Raw genomic sequence first — 15,732 nt, 5'->3', positions numbered from 1 at the left:
AGTCATCGAAGCGGTGAAAACAATGACGCAAAGAGACAGCTCCGGAAAGAAAGTGGCCACTTTCAACGCAGAGAACTTGACAGGGTGCCGTTGGGGATAGATCGGAAGTGAAGCGGAGCCTCAGGTGACCATCGAGAAGCCATAGACGACTGTCTGTCACAACCACCAGAAACAACCACACACGCCGGAACGAAGCCTAATACCATCTCCGAGCCTGCGTATCGAGACTCCAGACGCGCTTCCGGGAACAAACACCACCGAAATTCACTTGATAACAGAAGGAAGGGTTGAATCTTACCGACACCGGAAAGAACCAAGAGACCAACCACCGCTACCGAAAGTCACCATCGTTTAACGAACGACACCGCCGCCGTCTCGCCATAAAGTCACCATCATTTGAAGTGTCTTACTTCGCACCCTCATTTCCAATTCAATTTAACTTCGTTTTTGACGTTTGAAAATGTTTGATTACATTGTTTGCGACAAGCTTTGAAGCTAGCTATTAATCTGGCCACGAAGACAACCAGTTTTGGCAGAACTTCCGGAAAAATAAGCCTCTGCATCTTGTCAAAAATCCAGTTCCAACAGCCTTCCTTATCAAAAAAAGTTGCTTGTGACGTTAGTGAAACCTTCAATACAGCACTAGAAGCAAGCAAACAAGAAGAACCAGACAAGTGTTGAATGTGAAAGAAGGGGCGATAGAATATGCAGGGCCTTGAAGTGTAGTTTGGATGAGTAATAGCACAAGTCAGTTGCTTCATACAAGTAGAAGTCGGTCGCCAAGAAAATTTGTTTAAATAAGGGTAGAAACCGTTATGATTGTTTCAGTTTTTACTTTGATCCTTCATTATTTGTGTAGTAGTGAAAGCTTTTGTATTGAAATATTCCCTTGTGTTTTCGTCTAATCTTTTATGATGATTTATTAATTTGGTTTTCATAAAAAAAAAATGTACGCATGGTGAGGACCTGAGGTATGGACTTGTCAAAATCGACTCTCCGTGATGTTGGTGTATGAGAGAAATCGAAGTTTCCAATCACAAACGCATAATAATTAAACTCTTAAATAAGGAAGAAAAAAAGAAGATTAATGCAAAATACCTAGCAAAACAATATGTAAATTCGCGCGACTACAGTATCATCATCAATCGCAGATTAGCAATTTTCTTGTTTTCGAGTTTAGAGAGTAAAAGATGAGATTCAAAGTCCTCGAGAGAAGTTAACACAACTCTTTACCTTACTTGCTACTCTCATTAACGGGAAGGTAGACTCCCTCTGCTGCCAACCAAACATTATCAGCCCGCTTCTCCCGGATTCCACAGACCTACGTAACCAATTAAAAAAAAATCTCATGTGTTAAGTCTTGTTTAGTATCTCTCTATCTAGGCATGATTTTTAACTTTCAACAGCAATAATCTTTTAAGACGTTTATACCTCTTGCTGACCACCGGCAATGCGTTGGTACTTCTTGTCGTGGCTATGGAGGTAGCCACTAGTGTCAATGTGTTGAAGACGGACTCTTTGGTCTTGTTTCCATATCTTTCCACTACCTTCGATTGTAAGCCTATGAGCAGATGGTAAGTTATGTGAGCTTTTAGATTGATGTGGATAGACTAAATAATTAGAGATCAATATATGAAATTGCTATTAGGATTATTACTTCCAGTGATCCCCAGTATCGGAATTTGAATCATCTCCAAAGCAGCTAACCTGAACAAAGAAAATGGGGTTAGGAAAAAGGCGAATGCAACTACGTACTGAAACCGGCACAGAACTTCAGAATTCACATACTACCGTAACAACAGGTAAGTCCAATTGTTTACAAAAAAAAAAAGAAAACTCTGAAATACATCCTTTACTTCCATGCTTAGCAGATGAGGTAATATACAAGGACAATGTTGCATTAACTTTAAATGGCACCCAATAATACTAACCTCTAAGTTTCCAGAGATAGGGGAGGCATGTAGGTGACTGTGGAGCCATTTTCTGGTCTTCATGTGCTGCAATCTAATGGTTTCTCCATTCTTGATGGCATCACCTTGCTTCGCTTTTGTCCCAGGCACAGGTTTTACAATCTGTTACAAGATAATGCATTACTCCACCAGACCAATTCACAAATTAAGAAAAATCATTAAAGGGGATATGTAACAAATTCTCTTATTTTAAATAAATGTCTAGATGTAAAACAAGATCCATTGTCTAAGTGACTTCAATAATGTAATCTAGATGCTAACAAATGGTGTTTTTTTTTTTGGTTTCTAACAACTTTAAGACTTGTGTTTTAATTCTTCGTACCCAGTAGCTGTTGGAATCAGTGACGCCAGGGAAGCCAGTAACAGACTGCTGACCACTGCCGGATCCATAAGGCACATCGTGAGAATGCAGACGAAACTTCGTCTTCTCGTGCATCAGCTTTATCGCACTCCCATAACTTACCTGTTTACCACATTTACGTATCTTCTGATCAAAATCCCAATTTCGTAATTTCGATTAGAGATTTTTCGGAGAAGCAATAATAATAATAATAATAATACCTGGACACCTTCTTTACCGGAAGGCGCTGCGGCGGAGGCAGAGGTGTAGCCGGAATCGGGATCAAGGCTGAGGTAAAGGAAGAGAGCGAGGCAGAAGAATCCCATAGCCATCAGGAAGAGGAGAGCGATGAACCAGTTCTGCTGATAAAAAGGAAACTCGGGGCTCGCTTTCCTCGCCGAGGGAGTTCGTAGTAGAGGCGAATCAGAGGAAGGAGGAGATGATGATGATGATGATGATGGAGGCTTCCTTCTTGAGAGACCTTCTTGTTGTTGCCCTGACGTCGACGCCACCGTGAAGGATCAGAAATGAGATCTCGCCGGAGACAAATTGAATGTGTTGGGTTCTCTCTCGGTCGTCTGTCTTCTCTACTAGTTCTCTCATATATTCGTTTATGAGGGACACGAAGGCTTACGTTCAGGTAGCGAATCATATTATTACACGTGTAATCTTAGTGAGGTGGCGCGTTATGAATGGTGAGCAAGGTTGCAAAAGGCCAATCAAAGCTTATTTGCATAAGATTTTTTTTTTTAAGATTTTTTTACTCTCCAAGACACTTTATCACTTTGTAATTTCATTCTAAGGCACATTCCACTTGAGAGGCACATTCTAAGTGTTTTTTGTCCATCTTACCCTTCTTCTAACTCAAAATTTATTTTCTCTACCCAAACATCCTATTTCTCTCTCGTTATCTAAATTGAATCAAGAACACAAGCTTAATTGGCATCAACCGAAACAATCCATTGTCAATAGCAGCAACCTAAACAAAACCTCCTTCTTCTCTCCTCTTCACTCTGTCTTATCATTCTCATGCTTCTCTCCAAAACATCTATTTTCCATTTTATTTACATATCACCTAACGATCACATCAACTGTCGGAGAAGAAGAAGATTAAACACCAAAAGATCTTCTATAAAAAACAAAGCTTTCTGTAATGGAGATTTAGGGAAAAAGAAAGAGATCTAGGGTTGGCGACGAATTCGATCCCTCTCTTCGTCACGATCTACGCAGCCGTGAGCATCGGCGTTCTCATCTCCTCCTTCTATGTCTTCTCCACTATTTACTCTATCACCAGTGGCCCCATCTCTTCGTTCTTCTCTCCTCCTCTCTTTCCAGTAATCTCTCTCCCATCTCTTCTCTCTCCATTTATGCATTTTAAAGTTGTGGCAAATGGTTAATTTGCTTCAAAGTTTGGATCTTTTTACTGTTATAAGCTTCAGTATTGTGTTGGTTCCGTAATTGAATTGATGTCTGAACATTAGGTGAGATTTTTTGAAGGTTAGGTTCTCTAGTTTGAGCTTATCGTGACCTATGCAAGATTGATTCTTAAGAAAAAGATTGAATCTTTACTTGTGGATAGAAGTATAAAATAGGATCATCTTTGTAGCTTATACATTATGATTGTTCATTTCATTATCCATGTTGAACTTAGTTAGTAGTGCCATCAGCTGAGAACAAATTCTGCCATCAGTTTGATAATTTTAAGAAAGTAATTTGCTACTGGGAATCGTAGTGTAGTGTAGTCAAGGTGTGTGTACATGGATGTCACATTATCAAAATCTGCCTGAAAGCTTCAAATTTTACCATATTTCTAGATTGTTGACTATGAAAAATACACGTTCTTAGTTTTTCTTTTGATTGATTTGGTAGTTGGCGACTTGTGTGCAGGATAAGTTGATTTTGACTCGAAAAGCAGAGAAACAAGAAGGAAGAAGCTGAAGTACGCCCTAATAACAGGAAGTGTTGTGAGTGGATTAGGCAACAGAGTAAAAACAAGCAGTATTTCGAGTTACTTCTATCAAATTTGGTACTTTTTCTCTTCTCTGTTACTCTTTGTCTAGTTGATGTTTTTGCTCATGTGGAGCATTTAATCTCCAGATCCTCTTTTTTCGTTGTTTCTTGTAAGAAATAATGAATGAGCTTTTCAAATTGTTGTTTTATTAGTGTACTTTCTTTTTACTAATCCACAAAAATGGTTTCATCAATCTATTGATAGTGGATCTATGATGGTATATCCATGACTAGCCCATCCACAATTTGTATGTCCGCAATTCATTGGTTTAAACAATATTAGAATGTTGTTCACATAGAATGAAATTTTATGCATGAAAATAGCAGAATCATGAAGTTTTCTATGCAATCATGTGGAAAGAATATTGTGTCTAATGATTACGCTAACTAAATATCAAAATATTTGTACTGTCCATAAATTACCGTCCACAAATTATTCTACATAGTCATAATTTGCTGTCCAGAATTTATCGTCCACAATTCGCTGTCCACAACTTATTGTTTCCCGTAAGGATAAATTTGTCAAAAACACATCTGGACCCCACTAAAAAGTGTCTCACATGTGAGAAGTGACTCTTATTGTAAAGGAAAGACAGAAAGTGTCTTTCTATGTAAACAACTCTTTTTTTAACAGCATAAGAAAATTTATATTGAGAATTTGACAATTCTCAAAGAAAATGACCTTTTTTTTTTTGAAAAATGACCATTTTGTTCTCCAATTTTTGCAGTTGCACAATTTGATTTCCCAATTTGTACGTTTCCAAATCAAGAGATAAATTGCTTCTTTGTACTACAACAAATATTTAATTCTATAATAAAGAATAATTTTATAATAAAAAATTTATGTATAATAATAATTTTAAATTATTTTAAAGAAAAATATTGTTTTTAGAAAAACTTATAAGAATATAAATAACACAAATCTTAGGGATGTGTATTTTTTTATTTACAAAATCTATTTATATTAGTGAAAAAAATCTGTATAAAAATGTACATATGCATAAACCATAAATCACTTAAAATGAGAAAGATGAGTATTTTACTCTGTTGTTAGACGGAAACGTTGTTATCTACATGGAAGAATCAAAAAACAGCAAGCAGTCTCTACTTAGAAAACAGATTATAAAAATAAAACCGTGAAGGCTCATCTTTTTTCCCTCGATAATCGCTCGCGGGGAATATTTTTACCACCTTCTCCGGGTTGCTAAGCGCTCTCTACATATCTGGTGAGTTTCTCTTAATCTCGTAACGCAAACATGCTCAAGTTCTATTTGTTAGGAGTAGTAGTTTTCTTTTCTCCAATAGAAACCCCAATGCCCCAGACATCAATTTTGAGCGTGAATGTGTCAAAACCCTAGAAAAACCCATTTCATCTTTTTTTTTTTTAATTAGTTGAAAGGAAAGGAATGGAATCGACGCCAGAGTGGGCCTCTCAACCTTGCATCATGGGCATCGACGAAGCCGGGAGGGGTCCTGTTCTAGGTTCTCTTCTTCTCCTTCTCTTCTTTTCTGATGATTCAAAAGAACGTCTTTTAATTCAGTTTTGTTTGACAAAACAGGACCAATGGTGTATGGATGCTTGTACTGCCCTCTCTCCTACCAGTCTTCTCTTGCCTCTCTCCATTTTGCAGGTCAATTTCATTCCTTTCTTCATTAAATCAATTCTCTAGTAGCCAAAACCCTTTCACCAAGTTCTAACCTTTCGTTTGGATTAGAGTATTTGTTTTGTGTATTCAAGTGAAAGCATGACACTTTCTATAACTTTTAAGGTTTTTTCTTTTTGCTATGTTTTCAGATTCAAAGACTCTAAAGGAAGAGAAAAGAGAAGAACTATATGAAAATTTAAAGCTTGACAAGTCACTTGGATGGGCTGTTGATGTCATTGGTCCCAGGGAACTCTCTGCTAAGATGCTCGCTAAGTTAGTAATAATGTTTTTCTTTAGCTTAAAAATTGTTGTTATATCATAAAGCTTTTGGTTTGTTTTAACTACAGAAACAAGATCAATTTAAACGAGATCTCACATAACTCTGCAATGGGGCTTATCAAACAAGTTCTAGACATTGGAGTACTTCTAACAGAGGTGATTGATTGATTCACTGTCTCCATGGAAACATCTTTTTGATACTGTGAGATTTTTAGGTTTATCTTGATACTGTGGGAGATCCTGAGAAGTACAGAATCAAATTGTGTGAGAGGTTTTCTTCCATCAAGTTTGTCGTTTCAAAGAAAGCAGACAGTCTTTATCCTGTTGTTAGTGGTGCAAGTATTGTGGCTAAGGTAATAATAGTATTCATTACTAATCTATCTCAGAAGATTTTTCACTAAGCTGAAATGTCACCAAACCTGCTTAGGTGACAAGAGACAGAGCGTTGAGAGAATGGTTGGTTGAGGAAACCGGAGAAAACATAAACAGAAACTTCGGTTCTGGATATCCTGGAGGTACACTACTTATGCCTCTAATAGTTTTATGTTTTTATCACACTTAAATGGGGTTTGTAAATGTAAATTTAGATCCTGAGACGAAGGCATGGTTGGAGCAACACAAACATTCTGTGTTTGGATTCCCTTCACTGGTTCGTTTCAGCTGGGGGACTTGCACTACGCATTTAAAGAGAGAGGTTGAAGTGGCATGGTTAGTTTTTTTTTTTTTTTGCTACTATCCTTTTGTTAATTTCATTTTTATGGCAGAATCTCATTGTTGAGTTTTTGTGCAATTGTGCAGGGAATCAGATGATTCAGAAGAGAATGGTAATGGAAATAGCAGCAGCAAGAGACAAGCGAAACTAAGCAAATTCGGGTTCACAACATGCGAGAGTAGAAGCGAAGAAAGCGAATCAAGTGGAAAAGGGCGTTGCAAGTTTTTCCAGGCTCGCAAAATCCAACAAATCACTCAGTTTTAGCCTCAAGAAGGCCCTAATCCTAGTAGGATTAGTCCTTCACTCTTGTGGTCGCTGAAGTTTTATTGTTTTGAATCTTGTGATTTACATGATTCTTGTTTGGTTTGTTTTCCTTAGTTCTTTGAGAATCTCTCTAAGTTTGTAGACTGGGTTGTATCCCGTCAACTAGCCCCTAAGCCAGGCCGGCCTGCACTTAACCATTTGTTTTGTAGAAGAATTTTTTTTTTTCATTCTGATTTTGAAGTTTTCTATCTACGCCAAATAGTTTACCAGATAGTTGATACTCAATTATTACTCATCGACTCAAGAAAGTGATACGGTTTTCGTATCGATTTTGTAAGAACAAATTAATGACAATCGAAGGAATACGGTTTTACATATAGTCTCATACATCGTGGTATGGAAGCTAATTCATAACAAATGAGGGTAGTATACGTGATTCCTTCACCACCACGAAGCTCAAAAGAGATACAAAAACTGACAGGATGTAAAAACTTTCGCTTTGTTGGTCCCTATAGTTAATCCTTCTCTTTCTCTGTTTAAGTTTTTAATAAGTTAATAATAGAGTTTATCACCTTTCAATGACAAGACGGAATAGAGCGTTTGCGAGTAACAGTCAACCAAGCTTCGATATTTGAACGCGCCAGTGTTTAACTAGAAATTATTTGAAGTCAGTAATATTGTTCGAGTCAGCTTATAACTGGACCTTATCCCCATTTTTTTTGACTAATTATCCCCATTTTTTGGATTGAAATTATATAATACATTAATTAAAAATCTTTAGTAATAAATAATTTTTGAAATTTATTTTTTCAGAAATGAGAGAAACCGTAAACTAATGGAAAGTTTTAATAAGCATCAGAAGTTTACTATAAAAGCATCTCCAAAAGAAACTCTATAATTTTAAATATAGAGTATTGTTCTCTAAAAAAACTTCAAAACTTCAAATTCATCTTTTAATTTGCATTTTGATCCTTTATAATTAATTGCACATCACATTTATGATTTTTAAATATATTTTTGTTTATCGTTTTAATATTTAATTTTCTGATATCTAATAATTATTTCAGAATTATTTTTATAAATTCAAGTTTACACATAAAATAAAATAAATTAAAACAAATATTATTTTAAATCTATAATTAGAAAAAATAATATTATAAAATAAACTTGATAAAAATATTTTTTTTAAAAGGTACATGAAGACAAAAATTATGACACACATTTAAATATTACAACAACACTAATTGCTTGGTAAATTTACTCCAAAACCTCCAAAATCTCTAAAATATTATCCAAACAAATAATATGGTATTTTCTTGTATCTTAATATTTAATTATATTTTTATTTGTAATTTTATATTGTAATGGAAGATTTTATTGATTTATATTTTTAATATGTTTTATATATATTCTAGTTATTTATAAAAGTTTTATGGATCTACATTAATTATAACAAAAATAAGGACTATAGAGTAAATTTCATAATTTTGAAGTTAAGTTTAAATATTTATTTTTAGAGAAAAATACCTTGAAATTTCAAATATAGAGTTTTGAAAATTTTAAAATAGAGAATTTTTTCGGAGATGTTCTAAAGGTTCAAAAAGTTTACCGAGATGTTCTAATGGTTACAGTATTCTAGTGAGTGGTCTTTACTCTTAGCTAGACGAAAATGATTTGTTAGTAAAGGTAGTCGGATTAGTCATCATTTGTCATTAGTAGTCGGATTTAGTTCAAAAGCTCATAAGAAATAAGTGGAATAAGAAGATTAGTTGGATCACTAGCTATGGATTTAGGGTCTCACTAGCTTTTCGGGTACCAACGCAACACACAACTTTTGTAGTTGATAAGAGTTGTTGGTGCTTTACAAGAATCATAACAAAAGCTCAAATCTCTCAAAATTAAAAATTAATTTTAGTTAACATTTGCGGTTGCAAACAGTTGCGGAAAGAAAACTTTTCTTTGTAAAAGTTATATTAATATAAAAATGAATAGTTGTAAATAAGTTTAACAAAATTTAGACAATATAAATACTATATATATATATATAGTATAGTAACATGATTTATAAATATAATTTTTATATTTTATATTTATTATTTTTATTGGTTTTAAAATTATCATTTTTGTAATTAACCTTTTGTCTATTAAACGGTTGCGGAAAGAACACTTTTTTGTAAAAGTTATATTAATGTAAAAATGAATAGTTGTAAATAAGTTTAACAAAAATTTAGAAAATATAAATACTAATATATAAAGTTTAATACTATGATTTTATAAATATAATTTTAATATTTATTATAGTAACATGATTTATAAATATAATTTTATATTTTATATTTATTATTTTTACTGGGTTTAAAATTATCATTTTGTAATTAACCTTTTGTCTATTAAATAATTTTACAACCATCCATTTGTGTAAACTTCCGGCATCCGCAACTGCAACCAAATCATTTGAACCAGCCCTTATACATTGACAATGAATACATACGCGTACGTGAGCATAGACAAAGCAGAATAATCAAACCCTTCTACAGTTGTACTAGAGAAATATGGAGAATTACAAGATAATAGGGGTGGGTGTTTGGATATACGTTCAGATTCGGATCTGATTTTGTATTTTTAGGTATTTTTGTATAGGGATATAGAACATGTTTGGATATTTTTATATTTCGGGTCGGGTTTTCAGGTATTTTTAACTCATATTCGATTATTTCAGGTCGAATTCAGATATTTAGAATTTGAAAGTTTTTTTTTTAATTTTTAAGTTTTTTGTATTAAAAATTAGATTTCGATTAACTGAATTTTTATTTTTAATAGATTGACTGATTAATGAATTTGGAAGTAACATTTCAGAAATACATAGCCATTAATTTGGCTATTATTTTTAGAATTTAAATGTAACTTTTGTTAACACATAGAACAAAAAGCTTGACATATATTTTAAATGAATATCAAATCATTTTTTCTGTAATTATATTTATATTATTAATTTTAAAGTATATATAATATCGATATAAATATTTTAAATAAAATAAGAGATATAAACTATAAATATAAGTGTAAGTATATATATGTTCGGTTATTTTCGGATATTCATTCGTGTTCGGATATTACCGTTCGAGTTTTGATATCTAATTTTTCCTAAATCAATACCCATTCAGATATTTTGTTATTTTTGTTTGGGTTTTTGGGTTGGGTTCGGATTACCTCTACAAGAAAAGGTCTCTTCCAAAAGTGACAGATCCAACGGCAGGGAGTTATTGTCTTAAATCGACGGTCAGAATGGTTCATGCGACTCTCTGGTTTAGTGTGAAACCACGTCAATCTAAACTCTTCTAATAAAAAGCCAACAAATTCTTTTATTTTCTTTTCTTTCGATAAAGCTTCTCTACTTTAAACTTTGATTATGGTGTATTCGAGACATATTCCAGTGAATCTATTCTTTACCCACCCCTTTATCTAGATAAACTTATTTTATATTCCAATTTCCAAATGACTTTGAAAATTTGACTGTTTGTCAATGTATAGAAGTAGAATTCGATGTTCTATATCTTTCAACATTTTAGACAGTGAATAAAAAATAAAAATTTAATTGTTTTCTTTTAAAATTAAATTGTTTGAGAGAGAGCATTAGTATTGCTAGATTTTCATCAAGGTTTCTAAATACGAAATATAGTAATATTCAGTTTCTTAAATATTATTATTAGCATTGTATTAGTAATTATTTGAAATTTGAGAATGTTATTCAAAGAACCTCTTACACTTCGAATATACTAATAGAATGTAAATATAACTTTATATTTTAATTTATATTTTTCAAAAAATTTAACAATAATCGCTAGTAAGTGAACTTTGAACTTTGAAGTTCACTCTTTTGACTAACAATTAATATAACCTATGTAATATCATCTCTAACGGTCAATAATAAGAATAAAGAAAATAGTAGTTTATTTAAATTTATATGTCCACAAAGATATAAAACGACTATCACGGTTTATAGAGTTAAGCTTTAAAAAAAGTTAAGCTTATACTAATTAGTTTTTTTATCTCAGGATCGTATACTCTTTATGTCTCTAAAAATAAGAGCTTTAGTTATTTCATATATTTTAAAAACACATTTACAATGCCAAAAAATAATCATTTTCAATATCATGTTTTAAAAGAGTTTAATCTATTTCAATAGTTATATTAGTTAAACTGTATTATATAAATATCAATAATAAATAGACTAGCAAACTAAAAACAAATTCTAAATACATAAAAAATGTAAAATGTATAAATTGTATTATATTCTATTTCTACATTTTGAAAAGTTATATAGTATGGACTTACAATTTTACTTAAAAACTGTTCTATATATATATATATATCCATTTTAAAAACTTCAAGTGATGATATATCAAAAAGAAGTTTTACATTTTCATATATTTGTTAAATTAAATTTTTGGCATTTAAAGAGTATGAGAGTAATAAGATAAATGGGATGAAGAAGTCATAGAAAAATAAAATAAGCAAAGTACAATTATGTATGAAAAAAGTATGTTAAATATTTTGGTCAATTTGTTTTGTTATATGGTAAATTATAAAAAATATTGGCTATATCACCCAATTTTTTCTTGTATCTACTGTATTTTACAGAATAAGAAGAGAACAATGAAAATTATTTGTTTGAAACTATAACTTTCAGTTTATAAAATTAATGTTTTATTAAATAGGGTTCATATAATCTTTTACTTATTTTATGGATTTCATCTTTAAAAGTTAATATAAACATTAATGATAATTTAAAAGATTACAGATAAAATTAAAGGTAATTAAATACAGATGGTACAGTCCAAACTATCATTCTTACTATTTGTAATTTTGGAATTTTGGGGCTCGTTGGTGTTGGTCTTCCGCCAACAAAGGAAATTGAAGAAACTAAGTGAAAATTAATAATTAAATTAAAGGCAAGAATAAACTAATGCTAATCAACCAATTAAAAGCAATTTTGCTGTCAAAACTGAAAAATAATTAGCAAAAATAGCAAACTTGCCAACAGTCTTTATATATACCTCGCTCCATCACCAATAGGCCTTATTCACTCTCAAATATCAAGGTATTTGGAATCTTGTGCGTTGCGTCTTTTAGCTCATGAAACGAAACTCTATCAATTAAAATGTTCTGTCCCCTTTGCATGTAAGAGAGATAAAGAAACCGACAAAAGCCATAAAGAAAGGTGACTCTCCGAAGGAGCAAGAGATAAGGCTCCTCTTATCTTCTCATCAGTCTTTGTATCTTTCTTCTTCTTTTCTTGCTTTTTTGGTTATGTTTTTCTCGATTTAGACAAAAACCCTAGACTTGATTTTCCAAAAGGTGTCTCAAATAGTATCCCTTTCCTATATTCATATTCGTGTATTTTCTTTTTTTTGCTAAATTGTAAATATCATTGATGAAATGAATGTTTGGTTACAAAGTTAATTGGAACCATAATCTGCTTAACAGCTAATTTGATCCTAGAGGCCGCAAAAAAATTAAAAAACCCCTAGAATACAAAGAGATTGAATCCAAACTTCTAGCAGGAGAGAGCTTGGAAAACAATAAGCAAAGATCAAGCATAGCAACAATGCAAGCACCCTAAACAAAGCCTCCATTGCTGAAACTGAACGGATCAGAAGAAGCAAGAGGAACAGCCAGGGAGGGTCAGTCGAGAACTCACCGAAGTGACTCCGAGCAGGCATCGACGGAAGCGCCTGGCTTACGCCCCGGAGCTCCGCTGGAGGAGGACGCCGATCAACACACCTAGCTATCTCAACCGGGAGACAATATTCGTGTATTTTCTCTCCCTGGTTCCTTGTCTTTCTTTAGTTAAAAGCCAGATCTAACCTTTAATCGTTTCACTGATCTGGTGATTATTGTTCTCTTCTCATGTTGTAGATCTCTGGAGATGGAAGAACTGCGAGTGAATGAGTTGGGACAAAAGAAAAACATAGCAACTGACAGAAGAGAGTGAGCACACAAAGGTAATTTGCATATACTGCATTTGCTTCTCTTGCGTGCTCACTGCTCTCTCTGTCAGATTCTAGTGCTGATCTCGTTGGCCTGTCCTTGTTCTCTTTGTCTCAATCTCTCTCTCACATACACAATCTCTCTCTACTTCTCTTGTTCATCTCAAATAAAAGGTAAGCTTAGTATAGGATTTAAACGATGGCTTGTTCTTGTTTAGAGTTTGGTTCGATCTGATTGCATGCGAGGTGAGAGCTTTAGACCTTAACCATTCATTATAGTTTAAGGTATCGAAAAAGCTTAATCTATGAGATTAGGCGTGGTTAAACGAAATTAAGCATGGTAACCTAGTTTTTAGTAGGCTGGTCCTTAATTTTCTCGATTCATGTATATATTATATCATTTATTTTTTCCTTTTCTCGGGGCTTTTTAATCCCTAGCTCCCTTTTTATACTCATATACAATATATCATGAATCATGTGATCATCTCATTTTGCGTGTATAAGATGTTGCAAGAGTACTCTGGTCATGATATTTGCATTATAAGAATGAGTCGCCGGCTTCTTGTTTATCTAAATGGTTTGCTCGTACATTTTGATTCCATGAAGTACATAATTATCTATGTTCAGAAAAGGTACATAATTATCTAATTATGTTGGCATATTATCTAATTATAATTACATAGTTATCCAATTATAATACATAATTATCTATTATCTATTATCTATTATCTAGTGTCCCATTATTTAAAGAAATAAACTACAGTCTCTATACATTTACCAAAAGAATAATTGTGTTGGCATATAATTAGTTGACATTTTGTAAATAAATATTTGACTCAATGTAAAAATGTTTCATTTGTTGACATGAATACTATGAGAATATTCTTGCGGTTGTTTGTTTTCTTAGATTAATTTTAGAACACAATTTCTATGCAAACTAAAACAGCCAATACTGTATGAAGTTGTTGTGTTGGTGCCACATGTTGATGTGTCATGTCTTTCCGCTTTTGTACTGTAAGGCTGTTGAAAAATATTGTTGTTTGTCGACAAATATCAATACCAGTAATTAATTTTTGGTCTTTACTGTTACACTTTCTATCTTTTTTTGGTTAAGTGATCAGTCGTTGGGCTGAAATTACCATTGTGATACTGATACCGGTGAGTGGCCAGATGTGTGTATCACATAGGAACCAGTCTTTGTATATATTGCAGTCGTTGTGATGTTTGCGTTTCAAATGCACAATATGTTATGTTAAAAAAATGCACAATATGTTCTAGCTTTAATTAGTTAAGTCAGTACTCAATACTAATATTAGTGAAACAATTGAGAAAGATGAAGCATATCGTGTATGAATTTCTGAATTGAATGATCTGAGATTATTTGGTTCCAGTTATATTGATTCGTTTGTGTGCATACATGCGCTCTATAGGTTAAATAGAAAAAAATATTTTACATCAAATCATCTATTTGTAAACTGTAGGAAACGTTCAAATAGATTCTGTTTTTAAGCTTGTAAACTTTTTTCAAAGAACGTTCAATTGAAAGAAAATTGTACTATGTTAGAACATGCAAATGCGGTTCTAGACTCAAAGAAAAACAAGTACACTCGAGACCAAGATCGTTGAGTAACTAAAGGCGTGCTCGTTGTTTAAAATTACGAACTCGGTCGAAGAGTCATCAGATAAGTGCATAAATTTTCAAAAACAACAACAAATTTGTTAAGGGATTATAGGTTTTGTTTTTTTTTAATTGTATATCTCCGGCGTTTCGTTGGAACTAAACATCTCATTCGAAAATGCTTAAACTAATACATTTCCCTTCTATTACCATATTTTCAGTACAAACTAGTTTTCATCTACACTCTAAAGGATTCTTCCGATTCCAACCACGCAAAATTTCGTTTTACATCCAAATATAGCACATCATAGATGGCTCGATCCATATGTGCCCTCAAAGATGACGGTGTTAATGAACACACACATGGCTAGATCTTGTGAAAAAGCTACGCAACACTACTGCGCATATGCATTGTAGTATTTCACTTTCATAGATTTTTTTCATCTTTGGTGAGTGCTTTGCAACGACCAACAACATAAGAGTATAAGACAGATAACAACACAACAACATTAATTTTCTGACGAAACGGAAAATTATATTGTATTTATTTCTAACACAAAGAAAACTATTATTGTATACATAGAAGATTTCAGATTTATAATGTATTGAAAAGCGGTTCATTTCGAGCGAGCAAAAAGAATTTCATGCATGGCAGAGGTTGGTTGTGTAGAGAACAGTAGGGGCCCCGACAGAAATCATAAGCACCAGCTTCCAGCCCACTAAAAAAACTTGAAAAAATCAGCATTTTTTAAGGGCAAATCAATGGTATATATATATGTTACTTTAGTTACATGTATATAGCATAGGCCAAATTTTTGAAACATTGCTTGTGGTCATTGCCATGTTAGGACCGGCACTGGTAGAGAAAGGTAAATTTTATCACCACTAACCTGATGGAGACTA

The 15,732-nt window shown here is 32.9% G+C and overlaps 2 protein-coding genes and 1 long non-coding RNA gene across 3 annotated transcripts; 2 read left to right on the top strand and 1 right to left on the bottom strand.

The window, feature by feature from the left end:
• Positions 1-1,064: 1,064 nt before the first annotated feature.
• On the bottom strand, positions 1,065-2,898 carry LOC108848498 (stromal cell-derived factor 2-like protein). Its single transcript, XM_018621883.2, has 6 exons — positions 2,532-2,898; positions 2,293-2,433; positions 1,932-2,072; positions 1,658-1,707; positions 1,432-1,561; positions 1,065-1,321 (listed from the first exon to the last, which is right to left on the bottom strand). Exons 1-6 carry the CDS (start codon positions 2,640-2,642, stop codon positions 1,235-1,237), a joined length of 660 nt encoding a protein of 219 aa, XP_018477385.2. The 5' UTR covers positions 2,643-2,898; the 3' UTR covers positions 1,065-1,234.
• Positions 2,899-5,406: 2,508 nt separating this feature from the next.
• LOC108851725 (ribonuclease H2 subunit A) lies at positions 5,407-7,448 on the top strand. Its single transcript, XM_018625186.2, has 9 exons — positions 5,407-5,546; positions 5,713-5,802; positions 5,880-5,951; positions 6,116-6,239; positions 6,314-6,401; positions 6,461-6,598; positions 6,673-6,760; positions 6,833-6,953; positions 7,044-7,448. The coding sequence occupies exons 2-9, from the start codon at positions 5,727-5,729 to the stop codon at positions 7,219-7,221; spliced, it is 885 nt and encodes a 294-aa protein (XP_018480688.2). The 5' UTR covers positions 5,407-5,546; positions 5,713-5,726; the 3' UTR covers positions 7,222-7,448.
• A 5,033-nt stretch (positions 7,449-12,481) lies between these two features.
• LOC130511964 (uncharacterized) lies at positions 12,482-14,543 on the top strand. The gene is made up of 2 exons (XR_008945465.1): positions 12,482-12,618; positions 13,141-14,543. It is a non-coding gene; the product is annotated as an uncharacterized LOC130511964 (long non-coding RNA).
• Positions 14,544-15,732: the final 1,189 nt, after the last annotated feature.

The sequence above is a fragment of the Raphanus sativus genome, chromosome 4, assembly GCF_000801105.2.
Source record: "Raphanus sativus cultivar WK10039 chromosome 4, ASM80110v3, whole genome shotgun sequence".
NCBI classification, from domain to species: Eukaryota; Viridiplantae; Streptophyta; class Magnoliopsida; order Brassicales; family Brassicaceae; genus Raphanus; species Raphanus sativus.
This window is presented reverse-complemented; position numbering and strand designations above follow the sequence as displayed.

Coding starts and splice junctions, on each gene's coding strand:
- LOC108848498 (XM_018621883.2), bottom strand. CDS start 2,642: ATGGCTATGGGATTCTTCTGCCTCGCTCTCTTCCTTTACCTCAGCCTT. Junction 2,073..2,292: donor CTGATTCCAACAGCTACTGG/GTACGAAGAATT, acceptor ATCTTGTAACAG/ATTGTAAAACCTGTGCCTGG. Junction 1,708..1,931: donor CTATCTCTGGAAACTTAGAG/GTTAGTATTATT, acceptor TTCTTTGTTCAG/GTTAGCTGCTTTGGAGATGA.
- LOC108851725 (XM_018625186.2), top strand. CDS start 5,727: ATGGAATCGACGCCAGAGTGGGCCTCTCAACCTTGCATCATGGGCATC. Junction 5,952..6,115: donor TGCCTCTCTCCATTTTGCAG/GTCAATTTCATT, acceptor CTATGTTTTCAG/ATTCAAAGACTCTAAAGGAA. Junction 6,240..6,313: donor TCTGCTAAGATGCTCGCTAA/GTTAGTAATAAT, acceptor TTTTAACTACAG/AAACAAGATCAATTTAAACG.